Here is a 23,815-nt window from a genome sequence, read left to right as displayed (position 1 = left end):
GTGAAATTTGAAACAACTTCTTATTCACACATCTAAAAATAAAAAACTATACAAAACTTGTACTAGTTAACATATTTGTTTATATTTGAAACAAATGTATCAGACTTGTAATGACTGATGAACTTGAAGCAATTCATATAAGATGAAATGCCTGACGAGGTCCACATCCTTCCTCACCCCCCATCCCACACCCCATTTCTTTCCCCCATCGGAAGCCCTACGGAATCAACTCCAAGCACTGAATATAATAGCTGCCCACAGCAATAATGGCCGATATAAAGATAAAAGCTGTTACAGCACAATTAGTTCAAAGTTACTATCATCATTTACCATAAACAGGAAAATTCTCTCTTTTTCTTTCCAACAGTTCCCTCACAGTCTGTTACCCTTGATGTGTTAACCCAATTAGATGATTCAACATTGTGTTAGAGATAGCGAGAGAAGGTAACCAGTGGAAAATCTGTGACAGTCGCTGCATGGTTGCTTTATTGAAGGAACGAGTAAAATAAATTGACAACATTGTACAGGACATGAGGCAGCTTTCGACTGTAAGAGGTCACTTCCTTGTAACTAAAATGTTGCACATCGATCTAGGTGAACATATTTTGAATTTAGAGCACTGTGCTATTTATTCTGGAGTGTGCAAATAACAGATTAGCAGTGTTTATTCAGTATTTCTACATTGCTCTTTGGTATTACTCATAAGAGCAATGTAGAATAAAAGATTAGTAGTGTTTATTCAGTATTTCTACATTGCTCTTTGGTATTACTCATGCAATCACATGTGATAGAATACTAAATCCTACTAAACATGTGGAATCATGTGAGAGTGTGAACAATATGAGGTTTGCTATACATTACTGTAGAATTCATATCTTGAAGTTGTGTAAAAATATGTCCAAAAATATCAACATGTAATTGACCATGTGATTAAGAGCCCACAGCTCATCACAGCCATGGGCGGCGATCATGGGGGGGACGGGGGGGACATGTCCCCCCCAATATTTTAGGTGGGGGGATATAGTATCAAATATCCCCCCCAATATTTGGTGGCATAGTTTTTTTTAAGCATATGTTTTGTATTTTTTTATGATATCGCTAGTAATTTCAAAATAGAAAATGCTTAGATGCAACTTACAAGGCCTGGGAAGTGCCATTTCCAGCAATCTGGGAGGCATTTTCGGCCAAATTTTTTTTTGCGCTTCGCGCCAACTAATGGTGGCGCTACGCTTAGAAAGTCTGGGTACAAGCTTTGCCCCTCCCAAATTCCTCGCAAGGCGCCTGTCTAAACGTGTCACAATTTTTTACTATATATGACCGAAAGTAGTTTTTACTTTTTTTTCGAAATGAATAGCTAGACGGACCGCATCCGTAATGAAATTTGGTTTGCATCTTGTGAAAGTACGTACAATCATATATATGATCCACATCGATATAGGTTCACTGGGTTTCCATTTGGCCTGTTTCCTACAAGATTTCTAACCGCAGGTGAGTAGCCAAGGGAAGGGGGATGAAGGGTGGAGACCGCCCTCTCCCTCGTGCATATTTTTTTGGTATTTTCTATGATATCGAAGTTTTATAGTAGCTGTTATAAGAGGTTTTAATATTTGTACACCAATAATTTAACTGTGTCTGAATTTTTGAAAATTCCTTGACCAACATTCTTCATCATACTTCCCTCTACTCGTGCAATTTTGACCGGTCTGTTAGGGGTTGAGGGGGGTTTTTCTATATTGGTTGTCCATAGATGAAATATTATGCAACATTATGGGTATGTTTTGAAGTGAATTTATTATTCAAATTCTGAACAAATAATGGGCTTAAAACCTTGAAAAGTGGGGCTGACGGGTATTGTGGGGCATTACGTAGAAGTACCTACAAAAGCAATGATCCACAGGAGATGCAATGAGGTAGAACATGATGTGTGACTGGTGACAATCTTGAAAAAAAGGTTATGAATGAAAAAAAAAAACTATTAGGAAAAACTTGGTTCTCAGGCAAAAGTGTACATCTGGTTGGTCAGTTTCAAGCCCAAGAAGTGCCATTTCCGGTGATCTGGGGGCTATCAAAGCCAGAAATTTTTTTTGTACGCTGCGCGCCAACCAATGGTGGAGCTCCGCTTTGATAGTAATTTGCCTGCATGTCCCCCCCAATATTTGAAACAGATCGCCGCCCCTGATCACAGCAACATGATACTATATTAAGAGGAGTTTAGTCATCCATAGCTTGATAACCACTTTTACAACTACTGGCTCCATCTTTGAGTTCAATATCACAATAAACATGCCACTCACTCTGGGGGTCAATCATATCATCAATTTAGCAGTAACTTATGTATAGAGCACCACCTGGAGCTTGGAAGTGCATGCAGCACAATTGACTGGGTTCAGAATTAGAGAAACTAGAAAGATAATACCCAGCATAGTAAAACTGGTGGAGTTAAAGACCTCGACATGTCAGCAAAGCCAGGCTGCTGCCAGGGATCCTCATTAAACTCTTCTGCATGATCACATGATCTAGGTCAGGGGTCAGATTCTAACATCAACCAGCATGTCTCATCTTAATTCAAACATTCCCATCATCCTCTGTTCTGCAGGTCCTGCTTATACACATGATCTAGGTCAGGGGTCAGATTTTAACATCAACCAGCATGTCTCATCTTAATTCAAACATTCCCATCATCCTCTATTCTGCAGGTCCTGCTTATACACATGATCTAGGTCAGGGGTCAGATTTTAACATCAACCAGCATGTCTCATCTTAATTCAAACATTCCCATCATCCTCTGTTCTGCAGGTCCTGCTTATACACATGATCTAGGTCAGGGGTCGGCTACTAACATCAACCAGCATGTCTCATCTTAATTCCAACATTCCCATCATCCTCTGTTCTGCAGGTCCTGCTTATACACATGATCTAGGTCAGGGGTCAGATTCTAACATCAACCAGCATGTCTCATCTTAATTCCAACATTCCCATCATCCTCTGTTCTGCAGGTCCTGCTTATACACATGATCTAGGTCCGGGGTCAGATTCTAACATCAACCAGCATGTCTCATCTTAATTCCAACATCATCCTCTTTTCATTTCCTATTACACTCATCCAGAACAAAATATGGATATGCCAAGTTGCCATCCAAACCCTAAATGTCAAAGTTGAAGCTATCAGTTTGTATGGCTTTTACCATCACATGAAAACAGAATTAGCTGAACCATGGCTGGAGTATGACGAGATCATATGCTATCATTTGAAGACTTAGATGATAATTGTATCCTGTCTCTCAGGAAATGTGTCATTTAGTCTTGGTTAAGCTCTCCACCAGACATTAATTGTCTGGCCACACAGATTCCCTTAGCAAATATTAAAATGTTGTCTCATACTTACCACCATCCCTCAAGTAACATTCCTATGAACATGGTGAAGAAATCCCTGTTGCACTGCATGGTTGCTAACTTAAACCTGGTTCAATTTCTATTCTAGTTATGAAAGAAGCCTCAATATAATGATTCATGAGACTTATCGGATTTATCAGACAGTTGTCACTAGATGAAGATGTTCATGTCAGCCAGGTCAACCATCACTCTTTGGAAATTTGAAAAATCAAATTAGATATGAAATGGTCATTATAATTACATGGCATCATGGTTCAGCTCCATATGATTAAGTACAGTCGTTTGGGGGGTGGGGGGGTGGGGCATAGAAGCGGTTTGTAAGGTTAAAGACAAACCTTGCATAGGGCATTACATAATCAATGCCTAATTATAACATACAATTCCCACATTAAATTACTAATTAACAAGATTATTACATGCCATAGGATAAAGTCACCCTTGAAGCAGTTTTCCTTACAAAAAGGACTACTTCATCGTTTATATGATAACTAATAAAACTTGGATAATAAGCAATTTACATCACATAATACTGAGAGTACATGATACCCAAGGTCACCAAAGACATTTGTTATGCAAAGCAATATTCTAATGTTCATAAAGGAGATCATTTCAGAGATTTAAATTTAATCCACACATCTTAATAATAGGACTACACCTTAATTCTCAACGTTAAAAGAGTGACTTATTCATCACCAGAGTACTGACTCAATTCCGCCTCCCCATTCCCTACCCTCTTAATATGTGAAAGTAACACTAACATCAACATGTTACTAGTATTAAAGGTATTTGTATATGAGTTATATCAGAGGTTTGTGTTGTTAGCTAGTGGTGGATATATTCTTCTGAGCCTTCGTGTACATACTTACTTAAATACATCAATCTATTGACAGATCCTTTACTGTAAATCTGCCTAATATTACCCAGCTTTAATATAATAACAACAGATGATTCAACTCACCTAGTACTGTAAATGCGCCAATGTAAATTAAATGTTTATCCTAGTATCCTGTAAGCTTGATGTGATTTCAAAAGTTCTTAGCTAAAGTTGATCCCACATACACTATCCACCTAAAGTCAAAACTGGTTTGAAATGACAAACTGAGGGCTTCTATAATGGCAACTTAAAACATGACAAACTATAGCACATCAATACCAAGCAGGCGGCTATCAGGAGAATATAGACCGGCATATCAAAGAAACAAACATTGATTGTGATTACGTAATCTTGATTGGCTATTGCGCTAAAGTAAGTAGCTAATGATGAGGGTACCTTCTCTGTAAGGGCCACCTCAGTAATGAAGAAACCAGGCCAAACTTTCATAACTCTTCAAACTACTTGATGGGGTGGTTATGATTGAGTTCAGAATTTCTATTGACCAATATTGTAATATATGTGTCATCTATATGATCCATATTATTGTTATCAGTGACCATAGGCTTCCACACATGCTTTTATCTTTACCACTGAATAGCCCATGTTCCAGCTAGTTTGCTGCAGCACAACTAACATTTATTCCTTCAGTGTTCTTCATATTACTGTCAAAACAAACCTGATCAGGCAAAAAATGGATCACCCCCCCCCTATATACAACAGAAATGAAAGACACCATTGTGGCATTGTGCTATGTTTAGAACCAACTTCTAGTATTGCATGTGTACATGTAACTACACATAAATAATAGCCGACATTTCAACAACCTATTTCACACGGTGACATCCCTACTCTGTTCTGACGTCTCTATGTTCCCACAAAAAGGAAAAAAATTCGGAGCAATTTTTATTATCCAAAAATTTGGTTGTTACCAAGAAAACTAGTTGTGTGAGCCCAATATTTTTGGGAGTTAATTTTTTTGGACCCAAATTTTTTGGGGGGGCTCAAATTTTTTGACCCACATTTTTTTTGGACCAAATTTTTGGGGGAGACTTAATCTTTTTGGTCCAAACAAATTTGGTCAGAAAACATGTTGGTCACAAAAAATGTTAGTCCAAAAAATATTTGGTCAGTAAAAATTTGGTCCAAAAAATTGTTGGTCAAAAAAAATTTGGGTTCAAAAAATTTTGGTCCGAAAAAAATTTGGTCCGAAAATCGTTGGTCAACAAAAGTTGGGTCCGGAAAAATTGGGTCTGAAAATATGTTGGTAAAAATAGTCCAAAAACTATTTCGTACTGTCGGAACATAGAGACGTCGAACATAGAACACAGTTTGTATCTTCTTTGGAATCCTAACCGTAAACACAAGGGACGTTCCATCACCCAATTTGGCCTTGGAATTGGGCGGTTGCATCACAAAAAGGTTGACAACCCTGATTCATACTTGTGCAGGGTCTAGTTTATCTGGCATCACTATATGGCCCAATGATATCTAATTTGGCTACACGATATATAGCGTATATAACATAATGAATGTATAAGATTTAATTATACAATATATCTAGATAATACATAATATATCATGTATATATACAACTTTGATCACTATCATGCACAGGAAACAAAGACATTTCCTCATTTTTGGCATAATTAAGCAGAGCTAACATCACAACCAACATGCCACTTTAAACTCCTTGAATCTCTTCTACAATATCAAGAAATGGTCAGAAGCTCCGTATAGGGCCAGTTAGTCAAACTAGGGCTGTCTTTTTAAGAGATACTGACTTAATTGCTTCTAATACATGATTAGTCTCCCTCATCTACTACACATTCTTATGTACTTCTTCTTTGGCGCTACGTCTTACAAAACTGCGGTGCATTATTTAACTTTTCCTTTTTGTTTCAAACATAAAGAAAGCGAAGAAAATGGAAACTTGCTTCTCTTCTAACACTACATTAACTCACACCACCCAAAGACACAGTAAAAATTAAACTGCAAATCAATACTTTTTGCTATTACATTTTTTCTCTTTTTTTTCAAATATTTTTTTATACTAATCCTACAACACAAGGTAAATGTGAAATTGGATCAATTAACATTGCATTATGGGAGGAAATTTAAAAATTCATATTGATTTTGATAAGACAGTCACAATAGCATGGGCAATTATGAATATACATATATGGAGATGTATGAACTGGCATTACACTATGTACGAAAGAACTCCCCCCAAAAAATCAATCTTCCATGAAAAAAGTACTGCATTTAATATTACAACAATGATAAGTTATCTAGGGTATCTGAAGAGAAGGCAAAGAATGCAACTGATTCCACACGAGTATAGACTTGAAGCAAGCAAACAATGACAATGCATGTGGAGCTGCTATAATGTATCTTTCATTTCAAGCAGTAATGTAACAATTAAATGCGAACACTCATTTCAGAACCAGCTATATATAGTGACTCAGTTTCATAGTACTTTATAGTCTTTCATATTGTTGGACTTTTGACAAGGACATTATTAGAATGAGGTTTTGAATTTTACTTATGATTACTGTCGGGAAAAATCCATAAAAATCAAACTTATGCAAAACATGGAGGTGGATATCACTAGGTTTTTGCAATAAAAATGAAAGAGAGGTGTGGGGAAAGGGGGGGGGAAGAGGTATCATGCTACTATTTCTGTTGAGGCTAAAAGTCGTTATAATTAGATGTTGAGGATAGTAAACCAGCTTATCGTACATATATTTGGACTAAATTGATAGAGTTAGTATGAGTTGACTGCACTTCTGTAGGCAGATCTGATGAGCCCAATGGGATTTTGAGTATGCAAGTTAAATGCAAGGTACTGTAGTAACACCGACCAGCTGCTTTTAAAGCTTAGAGTACTTGAACAGTTTCTAGTCTTGGCCACGATGACAACTCTCTTGATGGGTTACAAACTCTGCGATTGATTTCAGCAGGAGTCTAGGCTCAGACATCTTTTAATTGCCAAACTCATGGATAGTCTCTTAGTCTGTAGTTCAATGGTCTAAAATGTTTCATTAATTACCAGTGCAGCTCTTCTAGGCGGTTTCCTAGCATCAACACAGCTGCTGTTCGATCACGATCAACATCTGCCATACACATCATTAGACCACAGACAGAGGAACATTACAAATCATTGCCAACATATGTTAACCCACAGCATCCAGTACTGTGGCTCCTCCACTTTATGTAACTAGCAGCTGATTGTAAAAACAAGTATTTATTATTGAATCAACGGCTATTGACACTATGCAGTGTGACCTGTTTTGATTAAAAACTGCCATAAAATGTGTTTGTGCAAGCAACTTGTTAACTTGGAATTAATATTTTTAATGCATTTGATATGACTAGGAAGGGTAAGTTTAAACTAGAAGACAATACGTAGGTGTTTTGATGTAACAATGTGTGCAGCCTCTTACAGTAAATCATCATTATGATTTCATAATCTAGTCAGATCATACTCAGAGTGTTGAAACATCTAGAGTGTCCTATCAGATCACACAGTGTCTTATTGTAAATCATCATTATGATGTCATAATCTAGTCAGATCATACTCAGAGTGTTGAAACATCTAGAGTGTCCTATCAGATCACACAGTGTCTTATTGTAAATCATCATTATGATGTCATAATCTAGTCAGATCATACTCAGAGTGTTGAAACATCTAGAGTGTCCTATCAGATCACACAGCGTCTTATAGTAAATCATCATTATGATGTCATAATCTATTCAGATCATACTCAGAGTGTTGAAACATCTAGAGTGTCCTATCAGATCACACAGTGTCTTATAGTAAATCATCATTATGATGTCATAATCTAGTCAGATCATACTCAGAGTGTTGAAACATCTAGAGTGTCCTATCAGATCACACAGCGTCTTACAGTAAATCATCATTATGATGTCATAATCTAGTCAGATCATACTCAGAGTGTTGAAACATCTAGAGTGTCCTATCAGATCACACAGCGTCTTATAGTAAATCATCATTATGATGTCATAATCTAGTCAGATCATACTCAGAGTGTTAAAACATCTAGAGTGTCCAATCAGATCACACAGTGTCTTACAGTAAATCATCATTATGATGTCATAATCTAGTCAGATCATACTCAGAGTGTTGAAACATCTAGAGTGTCCTATCAGATCACACAGTGTCTTATAGTAAATCATCATTATGATGTCATAATCTAGTCAGATCATACTCAGAGTGTTAAAACATCTAGAGTGTCCAATCAGATCACACAGTGTCTTACAGTAAATCATCATTATGATGTCATAATCTAGTCAGATCATACTCAGAGTGTTGAAACATCTAGAGTGTCCTATCAGATCACACAGTGTCTTATAGTAAATCATCATTATGATGTCATAATCTAGTCAGATCATACTCAGAGTGTTAAAACATCTAGAGTGTCAAATCAGATCACACAGTGTCTTACAGTAAATCATCATTATGATGTCATAATCTAGTCAGATCATACTCAGAGTGTTAAAACATCTAGAGTGTCCAATCAGATCACACAGCGTCTTACAGTAAATCATCATTATGATGTCATAATCTAGTCAGATCATACTCAGAGTGTTGAAACATCTAGAGTGTCCTATCAGATCACACAGCGTCTTACAGTAAATCATCATTATGATGTCATAATCTAGTCAGATCATACTCAGAGTGTTGAAACATCTAGAGTGTCCTATCAGATCACACAGTGCAACATACATAATAAGTCAGTGTGAAATACAAAATCGCATTGCTCACATACAAGGCTTTACAGGGTGGCATGGCACCAATATATCTGACTGGTCTTTTGTTGGAATACCAGCCTTCTTGCTCTCTTCACTCATCTTCATAGGGTTTGCTTTGTCTACACCATCTGTCCGTACCTCCTACTACAGTGACCGGTCATTTCTCTCTCAGCTCCAGCAATACGGAACAATCTACCATCACATATATCTCGTAGTGCAACATCTGTGAACTCCTTTAAAAACGCTCTCTCAAAACTGACTGACTTTCAAGGACTGAACATTTGTAAAGCGCTTTGTGATTTTTCTGTGTGCGGCACTCTATATATCCACTGTATTCTTATTATAATTTTTATTAGAAACACATCATTTTCAGGAGGAGACTTTCTGATTAGGTAAACAGAGTAAGTTTATCTACAGTTCAAAATCCATGATTTTTATAGGTTTATAAGTTTAATTTTAAGCAACAGACAATTCAAAAGTCCTACTGTATATTTAACATTAGGGGAAACACCATTACAACACTGAAGACAGATATTGGTCTAATCGTTATACACTAGGGATGGATATTACGCGTTTGATTTAATTATATAATATCATGTATCTTAACATACTACCTCAGACTCCTTTTGACCTGACCTTTGAGGGACAGGATCAAGCAACGATCTGCTGAAAAAATGGGTGGAATATAGCAAATACTTAATATTCAGGAATGAAACTAAGATGGAAGGTCAGTGACTCCCTGCGACTATCAAAGAAGAACAACATCCTCTTTCTTCAATGCTAAATCTACTGCTGATCACTTTGGAACAAATTGCTTTTACGACCTTTAGATTTCTTCTGATTGTCTACAAACTCAAAAGTTAACTGTATATAATAATAACATTATAAATGATATAAAGAAATACAGAGTATGCCAGAAATGATTAAACAAGATGAAATAGGATCAAAGACAATCAGCATTGCAAATGAATATATGCATATGGGTTGAAACTGTCAAACATTAATGTCACTTAATGTTCTTGCGATATCTACAGTACCTGAAAAATTTGATTTCACAATTTTAGCTGATTTTTGCAGCAGGATGAACAGATTAGGTTCAATATTCGAATTACTATTTTCAAATCTTTTATGGAATATAGAGTGGTGGGGATGGAGGGGGGGGGGAGTGAGGGATGAGAGAAATATATTAAGCTTTGCTATACATCACCGTAGAATTCTAATGCTGAAGTTGTGTAAAAATACACAGACATCTAAAACTATCAACATGTAATTTACCATGTGATTAAGAGCCCACAGCTAATCACAGCCAACATGATACTATATTAAGAGGAGTTTAGTCATCCATAGCTTGATAACCACTTTTACAACTACTGGCTCCATCTTAGAGTTCAATATCACAATAAACATGCCACTCACTCTGGGGGTCAATCATATCATCAATTTAGCAGTAACTTAAGTATAGAGCACCACCTGGAGCTTGGAAGTGCATGCAGCACAATTGACTGGGTTCAGAATTAGGGAAACTAGAAAGATAATACCCAGAATAGTAAAACTGGTGGAGTTAAAGACCTCGGCCTGTCAGCAAAGCCAGGCTGCTGCCAGGGATCCTCATTAAACTGTTCTGCAGGTCCTGCTTATACACATGATCTAGGTCAGGGGTCGGCTACTAACATCAACCAGCATGTCTCATCTTAATTCCAACATTCCCATCATCCTCTGTTCTACAGGTCCTGCTTATACACATGATCTAGGTCAGGGGTCAGATTCTAATATCAACCAGCATGTCTCATCTTAATTCCAACATTCCCATCATCCTCTGTTCTGCAGGTCCTGTTTATACACATGATCTAGGTCAGGGGTCAGATTCTAACATCAACCAGCATGTCTTATCTTAATTCCAACATTCCCATCATCCTCTGTTCTGCAGGTCCTGCTTATACACATGATCTAGGTCAGGGGTCGGCTACTAACATCAACCAGCATGTCTCATCTTAATTCCAACATTCCCATCATCCTCGTTTCTTTTCCTATTACACTCATGCAGAACAAAATATGGATATGCCAAGTTGCCATCCAACCCTAAATGTCAAAGTTGAAGCTATCAGTTTGTATGGCTTTTACCATCACATGAAAACAGAATTAGCTGAACCATGGCTGGAGTATGACAGATCATATGCTATCATTTGAAGACTTAGATGATAATTGTATCCTGTCTCTCAGGAAATGTGTCATTTAGTCTTGGTTAATCCTGCACCCTTCCATCCCCCTTCCCACCAAGTATGTGAAAGTAACACTTACATCAACATGTAGTAAGATATTTGTATGAAATATGAGTTACATTAGAGGTTTGTGTTACTAGCTAGTGGTGGATATATTCTTCTGAGCCTTCGTGTACATACTTATTTAAATACATCAATTTTTTGACAGATTCTTTACTGTAAATCTGCCTAATATTACCCAGCCTTAATATAATAACAACAGATGATTCAACTCACCTAGTACTGTAAATGCGCCAATGTAAATTAACTGTTAATCCAAGTAAACTCGATGTGATTTAAAACTTCCAAGTTAAAGTCGAAGCCACATGCACCATCCACCTAAAGTCAAAACTGGTTTGCACTGTCAAACGGAGGGCTTCTATAATGGCATCAGTTTAAACATGACAAACTATAGCACATCAATACCAAGCAGGCGGCTATCAGGAGAATATAGACCGGCATATCAAAGAAACAAACATTGATTGTGATTACGTAATCTTGATGGGTTATTGAACTAAAGTAGTAGCTAATGATGAGGGTACCTTCTCTGTAAGGGCCACAGCAGTAATTAAGAATTCAGGCCCAACGTTCATAACTCTTCAAACTACTGCCTGAACAAACAACTTGATGGGGTGGTTCTGATTGAATTCAGAATTTCTATTGACCAAATATTGTAATATATATGTGTCATCTATATGATCCATATTATTTGTTATCAGTAACCATAGGCTTCCACACATGATTTTATCTTTACCACTGGATAGCCCATATTCCAGCCAGTTTGCTGGAGCACAATGTAACATTTATTCCTTCATTGTTCTTCATATTACTGTCATAAAAATCGGATCAGGCCTTAAAACGGATTGTTTCCTATACAACAGAAATTAGAGACAAAATTGTGGCATTGCACAATGTTTAGAACCAACTTCTAGTGTAGTTAAATAATAGCTGACATTTCAACAACCTATTTCATAAAGTTTTGTTCAGTACACTGTACTAATGATATATATATATAGAGAGATAGTTGTCCATATATAGTTTGTCACTTAATTGAGTTGCAACAAAACATCATTTTTTTTTTCGGCTAGAATTTTCTTCATGCATGAAAAAACATAACTTACATTCTGACGTAGATAAAAAAAAAAACAGTCAAAATGTCAAATTTTTAGCACTTGTGCAATACAAATCTCCTACAGTATGGCAAATATGTAAAGAGGAAAATCAAATGGTAGCAAGCATGTACTATATGTACATTACAGGTTTTACATATGATGTGGTAATGTGGACTTATCTGCCAACATGTGTGTTCATGCACAATTTATTGAAATTACTTCAGTCAGTCCAAGTGCCCACAACTCATTGGCATGAAGAAGTTTAGCTCCAGATGACGAAAATAAAACCAGTACATTCGACATTTTGACGAGTGATTCATGGGCAGGTCAAACCCCAATAATACCTAGGCTATTTAGGTTCCAAACATTTCACAGTATACAGTATACATACATGATGACAGTTGTAAAACATCATTTAAAATGTATATTACCGTTTGTAACCGGGAACTTAAGAAGCACGTAAAAGTATTCATACACATGTTGTGTTCATATATTCATTTCTAGACCAATTAAAACAACCAAATAGTCAAGTATACTGCTAGAGGCCCAGCAAGACAACTACAAATCAACATGTGCAAATCCCACGTCTGTACATCATGTGTCAAACTTTTTAACAAGTTGCATCCACGATATTCTGAGTTCCTTACTATTAAAAATCGGGGGTCAAATTGGGGTATAGGCCTACTGGCCCACACATAGCTAGTATAGCCCTAGTACTACAGGAGCCTTAATGTTACAGAAGCCAAGCTAGTTAGTATAGCCCTAGTACTACAGGAGCCCTAATGTATCAGAATCCAAGCTAGCTAGTATAGCCCTAGTACTACAGGAGCCCAAATGTTACAAAAACCAAGCTAGCTAGTATAGCCCTAGTACTACATGAGCCTTAATGTTACAGAAGCCAAGCTAGCTAGTATAGCCCTAGTACTACATGAGCCTTAATGTTACAGTGTTCAGCCAAGCTAGCTAGTATAGCCCTAGTACTACAGGAGCCCTAATGTTACAGAATCCAAGCTAGCTAGTATAGCCCTAGTACTACAGGAGCCTTAATGTTACAGAAGCCAAGCTAGCTAGTATAGCCCTAGTACTACAGGAGCCTTAATGTTACAAAAACCAAGCTAGCTAGTATAGCCCTAGTACTACATGAGCCTTAATGTTACAGAAGCCAAGCTAGCTAGTATAGCCCTAGTACTACAGGAGCCTTAATGTTACAAAAACCAAGCTAGCTAGTATAGCCCTAGTACTACATGAGCCTTAATGTTACAGAAGCCAAGCTAGCTAGTATAGCCCTAGTACTACAGGAGCTCTAATGTTACAGTGTTCAGCCAAGCTAGCTAGTATAGCCCTAGTACTACAGGAGCCTTAATGTTACAGAAGCCAAGCTAGCTAGTATAGCCCTAGTACTACAGGAGCCTTAATGTTACAAAAACCAAGCTAGCTAGTATAGCCCTAGTACTACATGAGCCTTAATGTTACAGAAGCCAAGCTAGCTAGTATAGCCCTAGTACTACAGGAGCTCTAATGTTACAGTGTTCAGCCAAGCTAGCTAGTATAGCCCTAGTACTACAGGAGCCTTAATGTTACAGAAGCCAAGCTAGCTAGTATAGCCCTAGTACTACAGGAGCCTTAATGTTACAGAAGCCAAGCTAGCTAGTATAGCCCTAGTACTACATGAGCCCTAATGTTACAAAAACCAAGCTAGCTAGTATAGCCCTAGTACTACATGAGCCTTAATGTTACAGAAGCCAAGCTAGCTAGTATAGCCCTAGTACTACAGGAGCTCTAATGTTACAGTGTTCAGCCAAGCTAGCTAGTATAGCCCTAGTACTACAGGAGCCTTAATGTTACAGAAGCAAAGCTAGCTAGTATAGCCCTAGTACTACAGGAGCTCTAATGTTACAGTGTTCAGCCAAGCTAGCTAGTATAGCCCTAGTACTACATGAGCCCTAATGTTACAAAAACCAAGCTAGCTAGTATAGCCCTAGTACTACATGAGCCCTAATGTTACAAAAACCAAGCTAGCTAGTATAGCCCTAGTACTACAGGAGCTCTAATGTTACAGTGTTCAGCCAAGCTAGCTAGTATAGCCCTAGTACTACAGGAGCCTTAATGTTACAAAAACCAAGCTAGCTAGTATAGCCCTAGTACTACATGAGCCCTAATGTTACAAAAACCAAGCTAGCTAGTATAGCCCTAGTACTACATGAGCCCTAATGTTACAAAAACCAAGCTAGCTAGTATAGCCCTAGTACTACATGAGCCCTAATGTTACAAAAACCAAGCTAGCTAGTATAGCCCTAGTACTACATGAGCCCAAATGTTACAGAATCCAAGCTAGCTAGTATAGCCCTAGTACTACAGGAGCCTTAATGTTACAAAAACCAAGCTAGCTAGTATAGCCCTAGTACTACATGAGCCCTAATGTTACAAAAACCAAGCTAGCTAGTATAGCCCTAGTACTACATGAGCCCAAATGTTACAGAATCCAAGCTAGCTAGTATAGCCCTAGTACTACAGGAGCCTTAATGTTACAAAAACCAAGCTAGCTAGTATAGCCCTAGTACTACATGAGCCCTAATGTTACAAAAACCAAGCTAGCTAGTATAGCCCTAGTACTACATGAGCCCAAATGTTACAGAATCCAAGCTAGCTAGTATAGCCCTAGTACTACAGGAGCCTTAATGTTACAAAAACCAAGCTAGCTAGTATAGCCCTAGTACTACATGAGCCCTAATGTTACAAAAACCAAGCTAGCTAGTATAGCCCTAGTACTACATGAGCCCAAATGTTACAGAATCCAAGCTAGCTAGTATAGCCCTAGTACTACATGAGCCCTAATGTTACAAAAACCAAGCTAGCTAGTATAGCCCTAGTACTACAGGAGCCCTAATGTTACAGAATCCAAGCTAGCTAGTATAGCCCTAGTACTACATGAGCCCTAATGTTACAAAAACCAAGCTAGCTAGTATAGCCCTAGTACTACATGAGCCCAAATGTTACAGAATCCAAGCTAGCTAGTATAGCCCTAGTACTACAGGAGCCTTAATGTTACAAAAACCAAGCTAGCTAGTATAGCCCTAGTACTACATGAGCCCTAATGTTACAAAAACCAAGCTAGCTAGTATAGCCCTAGTACTACATGAGCCCAAATGTTACAGAATCCAAGCTAGCTAGTATAGCCCTAGTACTACAGGAGCCTTAATGTTACAAAAACCAAGCTAGCTAGTATAGCCCTAGTACTACATGAGCCCTAATGTTACAAAAACCAAGCTAGCTAGTATAGCCCTAGTACTACAGGAGCCTTAATGTTACAAAAACCAAGCTAGCTAGTATAGCCCTAGTACTACATGAGCCCTAATGTTACAAAAACCAAGCTAGCTAGTATAGCCCTAGTACTACATGAGCCCTAATGTTACAAAAACCAAGCTAGCTAGTATAGCCCTAGTACTACAGGAGCCTTAATGTTACAAAAACCAAGCTAGCTAGTATAGCCCTAGTACTACAGGAGCCTTAATGTTACAAAAACCAAGCTAGCTAGTATAGCCCTAGTACTACATGAGCCCTAATGTTACAAAAACCAAGCTAGCTAGTATAGCCCTAGTACTACAGGAGCCCTAATGTTACAAAAACCAAGCTAGCTAGTATAGCCCTAGTACTACATGAGCCCTAATGTTACAAAAACCAAGCTAGCTAGTATAGCCCTAGTACTACAGGAGCCCTAATGTTACAAAAACCAAGCTAGCTAGTATAGCCCTAGTACTACAGGAGCCTTAATGTTACAAAAACCAAGCTAGCTAGTATAGCCCTAGTACTACATGAGCCCTAATGTTACAAAAACCAAGCTAGCTAGTATAGCCCTAGTACTACGGGAGCCCTAATGTTACAAAAACCAAGCTAGCTAGTATAGCCCTAGTACTACATGAGCCCTAATGTTACAAAAACCAAGCTAGCTAGTATAGCCCTAGTACTACAGGAGCCCTAATGTTACAAAAACCAAGCTAGCTAGTATAGCCCTAGTACTACAGGAACCCTAATGTATCAGAAGCCAAGCTATCTTCATAGCCAGGCAGCGGCATTCTCTCTGATGTTCTTTGTAAATTAGATGCATTTCCATGATTTCTGTGACATAGCACCATATACTTGCCTAACCTTAGAAACTATTGATGTTCTAGTTTTGTACTATACTACAAGCAGGGAGTTGTTATGGAAACAACTCCTTGCTACAAGTATATGGAGACTTTAACATTGAAGGATAATAGTAGTAAGTGAAAGTCTGTGTTTTGGCTACTAGATTTTTAGTCATGCCCCCATGCAAATTGGACTGCAAACTGAAAATTCACAATTTTAATAGCAATTGTTTGAAACATATAGTATGAAACTCTGTCGGACTATCATTTAACCAGCACTGAAAAGATAACTTCTTACTGACAATCAACACTATGTTAGTAACCAGTATAGAGAAAGTGTAACAGGCCTATATATGTGACACTGCTGAAGTATATCATTTAACCATTGCTAGCATGTCAAAGTGTTACTTTCCCTTTAATGTAGATTAACATATTGGTTCTATTGTTAGCAAATTTATACCACAATGATCTCATCAATAAATGTTCATGCAGCCACATGAATATCCATGAAGCCACTCAATACTCGTTCCTGTTATTCAAGGCACCTGCATATAAATGTAAGTTGTCTGTTCTAACACATTGCAACAATTTAGACCAAAAGGTAGTATAGTAGAATTGCTACGAATTAACTAAAGGGATCAACCATTTGAACAATAAGAACAACCTGTATACATTTCCTGTCAATTATTGATGATGTCACTATTCTTGGAACTCAAAAGAGTTTAGCAATTCTCTATGTTCTCTGTGACCTTAATAAAGTATACAGAAGTCAAAATTAATTTATAGTTTACTGGAGATCTCAAACCACACTGCTCTCTCAATATTGATCTTCACTTAACCATTAAAGCATTAAACAATTTTAGGCTTAATTTAATGGTTATTGCTGGCAACACAAATGTGTGCCCACTTGTGCAATAATAACACAAATAAAAATTGTTGTTGGTGGTACCTAAGTGGATTTTAGATTTTCAACAAATTTTGCTTGTATAGAAAGTGAGCCTAGCAAAGTTATACTTGATGGCAGACACAAAGTGAGCCTAGCAAAGCTACTCGACTGATAAACAAATAATGAGCCAAAAAGAGCTACCCGAATGGCAGACAAATAGTGAGCCTAACAAAGCTATACCTGAATGACAGACAAATAGTGACCCTAATAGAGCTGCTTGACTTGTAGACGAACGGTGAGCCTAGCAAAGCTACCCGACTGGCAGACAAATAGTGAGTCCAACAAAGCTACTCGACTGGCAGACAAATAGTGAGCCTAACAAAGCTATACCCGAATGACAGACAAAAAGTGACCCTAATAGAGCTGCTTGACTTGTAGACGAACGATGAGCCTAGCAAAGCTACCCGACTGGCAGACAAATAGTGAGTCTAACAAAGCTATTCGACTGGCAGACAAATAGTGAGCCTAACAAAGCTTATACCTGAATGACAGACAAATAGTGACCCTAATAGAGCTGCTTGACTTGTAGACGAACGGTGAGCTTAGCAAAGCTACCCGACTGGCAGACAAATAGTGAGCCTAACAAAGCTATACCCAAATGACAGACAAATAGTGACCCTAATAGAGCTGCTTGACTTGTAGACGAACGGTGAGCCTAGCAAAGCTACCCGACTCGCAGACAAATAGTGAGTCCAACAAAGCTACTCGACTGGCAGACAAATAGTGAGCCTAACAAAGCTATACCCAAATGACAGACAAATAGTGACCCTAATAGAGCTGCTTGACTTGTAGACGAACGGTGAGCCTAGCAAAGCTACCCGACTGGCAGACAAATAGTGAGCCTTATAGAGCTGCCTGACTAGAAATTACACTATGAGCAAAAAATTGCCAGACTGGTAGATACTGATTACTAGTCATCAGAGTTGAATGACTGGCAGAAACATATTAGTCACATAGAGTTTTCGACTGGTACCAACATTGTCAGGATAATAACATAGGGTGCCTGACTGATAGATACACTATTAGTCACATAGAGTTTTCGACTGGTACCAACATTGTCAGGATAATATAACATACGGTGCCTGACTGGTAGATACACTATTAGTCACATAGAGTTTTCGACTGGTACCAACATTGTCTGGATAATATAACATACGGTGCCTGACTGGTAGATACACAGTTAAGACAACCAGAGATGCTGGACAGGTATGCATATATATATACTTGCAGATAGAAACTTCAAGGACACTTAAATTGCTTAAAATACAGTATCTACATGTCAAGATCTGTTCAGAAAAGTCACACAGAAAGAGAGAGAGAGAGAGTACAAAATCCTGTTTCTGTGTCCTATTTTTAACCTTAATCCTATCTTCTCTTTCACTACATACTGTCTGCCAACCTACAACCAACCTGATACTCTTTCTTATGTTGGTTGTTTCAAACAGATGAACAAATACTAAAACCAAAATGCAACATAAATGTTCAGCAGTTACCTTGTTTACAATCTCATAGTCCCTGTGATTTCAGATTTGTAAGTATATACTGTTTAATTGTTTCCTACTCACTACTTATAACAGTGGTCCCTCTAGCTTCAATACAAAGCTGGGCCATGTTTTACATTTCATTAGTAATCTATACCATACTATGAGTCATCATGTCTTACTGGACATGACAAATTTAACTAGTCCATGTCTATCACTAGTGAGACCGGTGATAGAAGCAAGTACCAGGCTCAATCTGGTTTGTACATATATGCAGCCTATGATCCTGAATAAAAACGAGGACAAACCATAAACCTTTACATGCATATTGCGTAACGTTTGTAACTACAACTGCTACCCTACCACAATGTATCAATAAGCTGGCAAACTAACTTTGGTTACTGTGACCAGCAATTCAGGGAGAAAACTTGATTTGTGGAAGACAGCTCACTGTTAATTTGTGGGTACTGATTAAAGCAGGTACGATAGGTGCTTGTAGAGGGTTGGTATTGTGGGAACACATTAATTAGCCTTGAGGTAAAACTGAGATAATAGTTTGTATTGCATCAACTAATTGATTAGAGATGCGGATTTCTCAGAACACTTGATGAATATACCGAGATGGTTGAGGGTAGAAAACACAAGACAAAGTAGTGCGCTGCAGTTGAATCTCAGTCCATTAGTCAATGAGTATACAAATGAATTGATTTCACTCATAAGAATGGTGGAATTTTGCAACAACAACAATTATGCACAGCTAGTGTACAAACTTTTTCAGTCAAGGCATTAGTACTTGATGTATCAGTATATCAACTTTGAGCTTTAAAGTTATAATAAAAGGACAACTGACCCCAAGCTGTAAAAAACTGACATTATCAACAAACTACACTAGAAGGTGCATCATAATGTTATTACGCAGACATTATTATACAGACTTTGTAATAATTATTCTTAGACCAAGACAGAAAAAGCGCCTGCATGGTCGCAACTTTGTTCTGAGCTTGATGACGGTATCCACACGGTACAGGATACCCTTGCAGAAGACGAATCAAACGTTTAGGCATCAGGCTGTGTTAATATAGCCTCAGATATGTCGAGATATCTGTATTCTACAAGATTACGGGTAACTCTAGAGGGCTTACCTGGTCCGTTTAGTAGGAGGAACCGGTGGAGGTGGTGCTGACGCTATGGGTGACTTACTGGTGTCATCCATGGGTGAGAGTGGCATTTCCCCACTACCACAGCTCCCCTCAGGAGTCGAGAGAACATCAGTAGGCATTGTCTGTGCCTCTGTTAATTTGTATTGATCCTTGTATAGTTAAATTCCTATCTCTATTAACACTAAGATAGATGTCTACTAATTACCTACCCCACACTTAATTACTACAGATTATTCAGTTATTGTGCATCTGTAGTTTGTCGACTGAATTGAGACAGTCAATGCAAACTAAAATCATGAAAAAAGAATCCTTGTGAAATAAATAAACATAAAATTGCTTCCACTGAAGACTTCAGGTCACAAAAAAGATGTAATATTTCCAGGTAGGACTATCCATCCGTATCATACCACTGTAACAAAATAAAATAGCAGTCTCCAACAACTTTCATAGGTCGCATGAAAATTGAGAAAATCCTAGGATTTTTCACCATGCAGAATGTATCTCACAAATTTTATTTCCACTCTTCTGGGATTAAATATTTGCTCCCCGTATCAGCTAGCAGGACCGGTTAGAGGTATCGTGAATTCAAACTTCTACGACTAACTAACAAACTTGAAAATAAAATCCGAACCATATAAACAGATTATCAAGAACACGTCATTAAATCTTTCCACACATGGAATAATTTACGAGAGTAGCAATCCAGAAATTTATCATGTATCATAAATAAACTCTCTTGTCATATAGGAAGAATTATCCATCCTCCAGAAAAAGACTCCAGACAAATTAAATCCAACAAGTACAGTAAGTGCGAGCAATAATCTCAGTTATTCAAAAAGATTGAACAAGTTTTTCAAGTCATGTTATCCATAAATGTGTCCAGGATATGGTTGGTTATAGCTGTATCACTGGGAAGTTTGAGATTTTAGCTGGTCGACATACGCTGTATAAGTTACAGGTAATCCAGGATCTTTTAAAAACCCTTCATGCCCAATCTGTGGTATCTTGCAGCAACACAAGTTGAACCAGCAGTCTGCCCGTAGACTACAACTAATTTCAGCAACTACTGCCTGCAAGTAACATCATGACCGACTGTATCGGTTGCTGCAGCTACACATCTCTCAATTACACTACTAGCACATACAATAAACACAGATGGAAGAATTAGATAGTTCACTAGCTCCTCAGCTTTTCATGCAGTAGTAAGTTCTTCTCTTTACCTTTTTTTTTCTCTCTACGTATGGGTTTTGGTAGACTGTGTACACAGTTTGTGTCATTAAATCTTTTGCCGTAACCCACCCTTCCACTAATGCAGAGGTCTACTATGAATGTCACGACCAATTACCAAGCTCAAAACATGCTAACAATGGTCTCAAGGTTTGGCCTATTTTGAGTTGAGTTCATATGAGGTCACAGTCAATGCAACTTAACCACAGCTGCTTGTTGTATTGCTTGTTGCCTGGCTGGAAACACCGTAGCCAGCGATGCTGCATTGGCGGTAGTACAGAACACGCAGGTCTGCAGTGTTATCTTCTATGTAGAAGCAATGCTGAGCCAATGAGTGTAGTAGTAGTCATACAGCTTGTGTGTACAGAAAGAAAACCCCAATCAGTCAGTCAGAGAGAGGGACAAGAGTGCAGGAAAATAGAAACAGACAGAAAATGAAGCGTGTGCCTCCATTGTTAATGGGCATAACTTCATAAATATTCATCAGAGTGAAACGATGGGAGGGAATTTCAATAGTCACTATAAATATGGATATATATTTTAAGCTGTCTTTGATATTAATCGTTATGTGTAGCATGTGTGCTGGTTGGTAGTGTAACCATTTCTAGACTCTCAAGTAAAAAGAAAATAAGAAGCCAAATTGCATTTAAGAGTATTGAATGTCAGGATGGAGGGGGGGGGGGGGGAGATTTCTAGGTTAGGTCTGCTGTTGTTAATTCTGTACTTAAACTTAAATATGGTGATTATGTGAAGATGAGAAGAGGAACCAATGACCGGGCAGTAAAGGAACACTAGCAGGGTACTTTTTTGTCTTTTGATATGGTTCACCAGGCTTGCTTCTGGTAAGTGCAGGTAAGACTTAAGGAACAAAATTAATTAGAAGCAGTATGTATAGAGAAAAAACTACTTCTGAAAACAAAGTAAAAGACTATTTGATGATAAAGGTAAACAATAGGAATAACTGTAGGAGTGTTTATATCAAACTATTTGAAGGTTTTTGTAGCAATGCCATATAGACATGTCTGTTGGCATGTGTTGGAAAGTAAGATATATCCAAAAGAGAAAAAGGGGAAAAAAAGGATACTTCCATTTCCAACTTTATTGCTTAAAATGTTAAATCAGTACTAAAATATTTTGAGCGTTATCACAGCTATCTCAGTTATTTCGAGCGATATATATATATATATATATATATATATATTTTGAGCGTTATCACAGCTATCTCAGTTATTTCGAGCGATATATATATATATATATATATATATATATATATATATATATATATATATATATATCAGTTTCTGTTCTTGTTTCATCAGCAGAGAAAGTAATACAAGTCTGTTTAACAGAGGATTCTGCAGATAGATAGCAACAAGACACACATAGATCCATAGGTGCATGTTCAAGATGTTAACACTGATCATGTTAAGACACTGTTATATCTGATGCATGTTAACACTGATGTCATAACACTGATTACACATTTTAACACTGATCAATGCACATTGTCATGTGCTGAAGAACAGACACAACAAAATCATTTGCATGGATGACAACAATCACACAAAAACATTCTATTCCAAGGCATACAATCAACTTTACAAATTTTGACAGAAATGTAAGATACGCACCTGTAAACAATTGAATTACTGACGAGAAGAGGATAATCTACTGTAAGGGACAGGGTGGCCCATCCCCGTTTCTGGCACAATTCTCTTTTCATTAAGAGTGTTTGGGAAACTGCTGTCCAATCCGATGAATCCACCTAAATTTTATCTTGTGCTGTTGGCACCAGTTCACATTTTGTTGCAACGCTCTACAAAGTTGCTTCAGCAAGTGTAAGTCAATGTGGAGAATGCATCACTTGTTATGCTGTGTGCAATCTTTATTTTTTTCTTTCTTTTGTCTTATTATGACCAGCGCTTGAATGATAACAATCCTCGGAGCACTGATTGACAGATTTATGCTAGTTTCTATCTAGTCTAAATGCTTGCCATTTGAAACAAAGCTTTATCAACAACCCCTTTGATATGTTAAGTTAATATTGTGAAATCAAATAAACCATTTGTTCGATTTCTGATTATATAGTCTACAGCATAGATGTTCTCAAAATGAGATTTTTTTTTAAAGGGATGTAAAAGAGCTTAAGGTACAGAAGAGCTGGCAATGGAAATCCTCATGTTATAACAACTATTCTTTCCAATATGGAAGGCTAACGAAATTGGTTATGACTAAACCAGACTTTAATATCATTAACATGAGAAGCGATTCCTGTTTTGTAGAAATGTAGAAATAATGCAATTTTTTCACTACTTCTTTGTCTGTATTGCTTCTAATACAGGAAGTTGTATAAAGGACACAGCTGGATTGGTTAATAGAGAAAACAGAACATTATATTTAATGTTACTCAAGATAACAGCAGGTGGCTACATTGGTGAGAAACCAGCAAGGTCATGTTGTAAGAACA

The 23,815-nt window shown here is 37.6% G+C and overlaps 1 protein-coding gene across 4 annotated transcripts in view; it reads right to left on the bottom strand.

Moving 5' to 3' along the window:
• Positions 1–23,815, bottom strand: part of LOC139972054 (vitamin D3 receptor B-like) — a 238,195-nt gene that overhangs the window by 122,628 nt on the left and 91,752 nt on the right. For 2 of the 4 annotated variants that reach the window (XM_071978944.1, XM_071978945.1), the window contains exon 1: positions 20,104–21,678. The exons of the other annotated variants lie outside the window; for them this stretch is intronic. In XM_071978944.1, coding sequence (XP_071835045.1) covers positions 20,104–20,240 — 137 coding nt within the window. In that variant the 5' untranslated portion in view covers positions 20,241–21,678. Of the gene's footprint in view, positions 1–20,103; positions 21,679–23,815 lie in introns of those variants that run through there. 4 annotated transcript variants of the gene reach the window in all.

This window comes from Apostichopus japonicus, chromosome 8, assembly GCF_037975245.1.
Source record: "Apostichopus japonicus isolate 1M-3 chromosome 8, ASM3797524v1, whole genome shotgun sequence".
NCBI classification, from domain to species: Eukaryota; Metazoa; Echinodermata; class Holothuroidea; order Aspidochirotida; family Stichopodidae; genus Apostichopus; species Apostichopus japonicus.
Note: the sequence above shows the minus strand (reverse complement) of the source record. Positions and strands in the feature narration are given on the sequence as shown.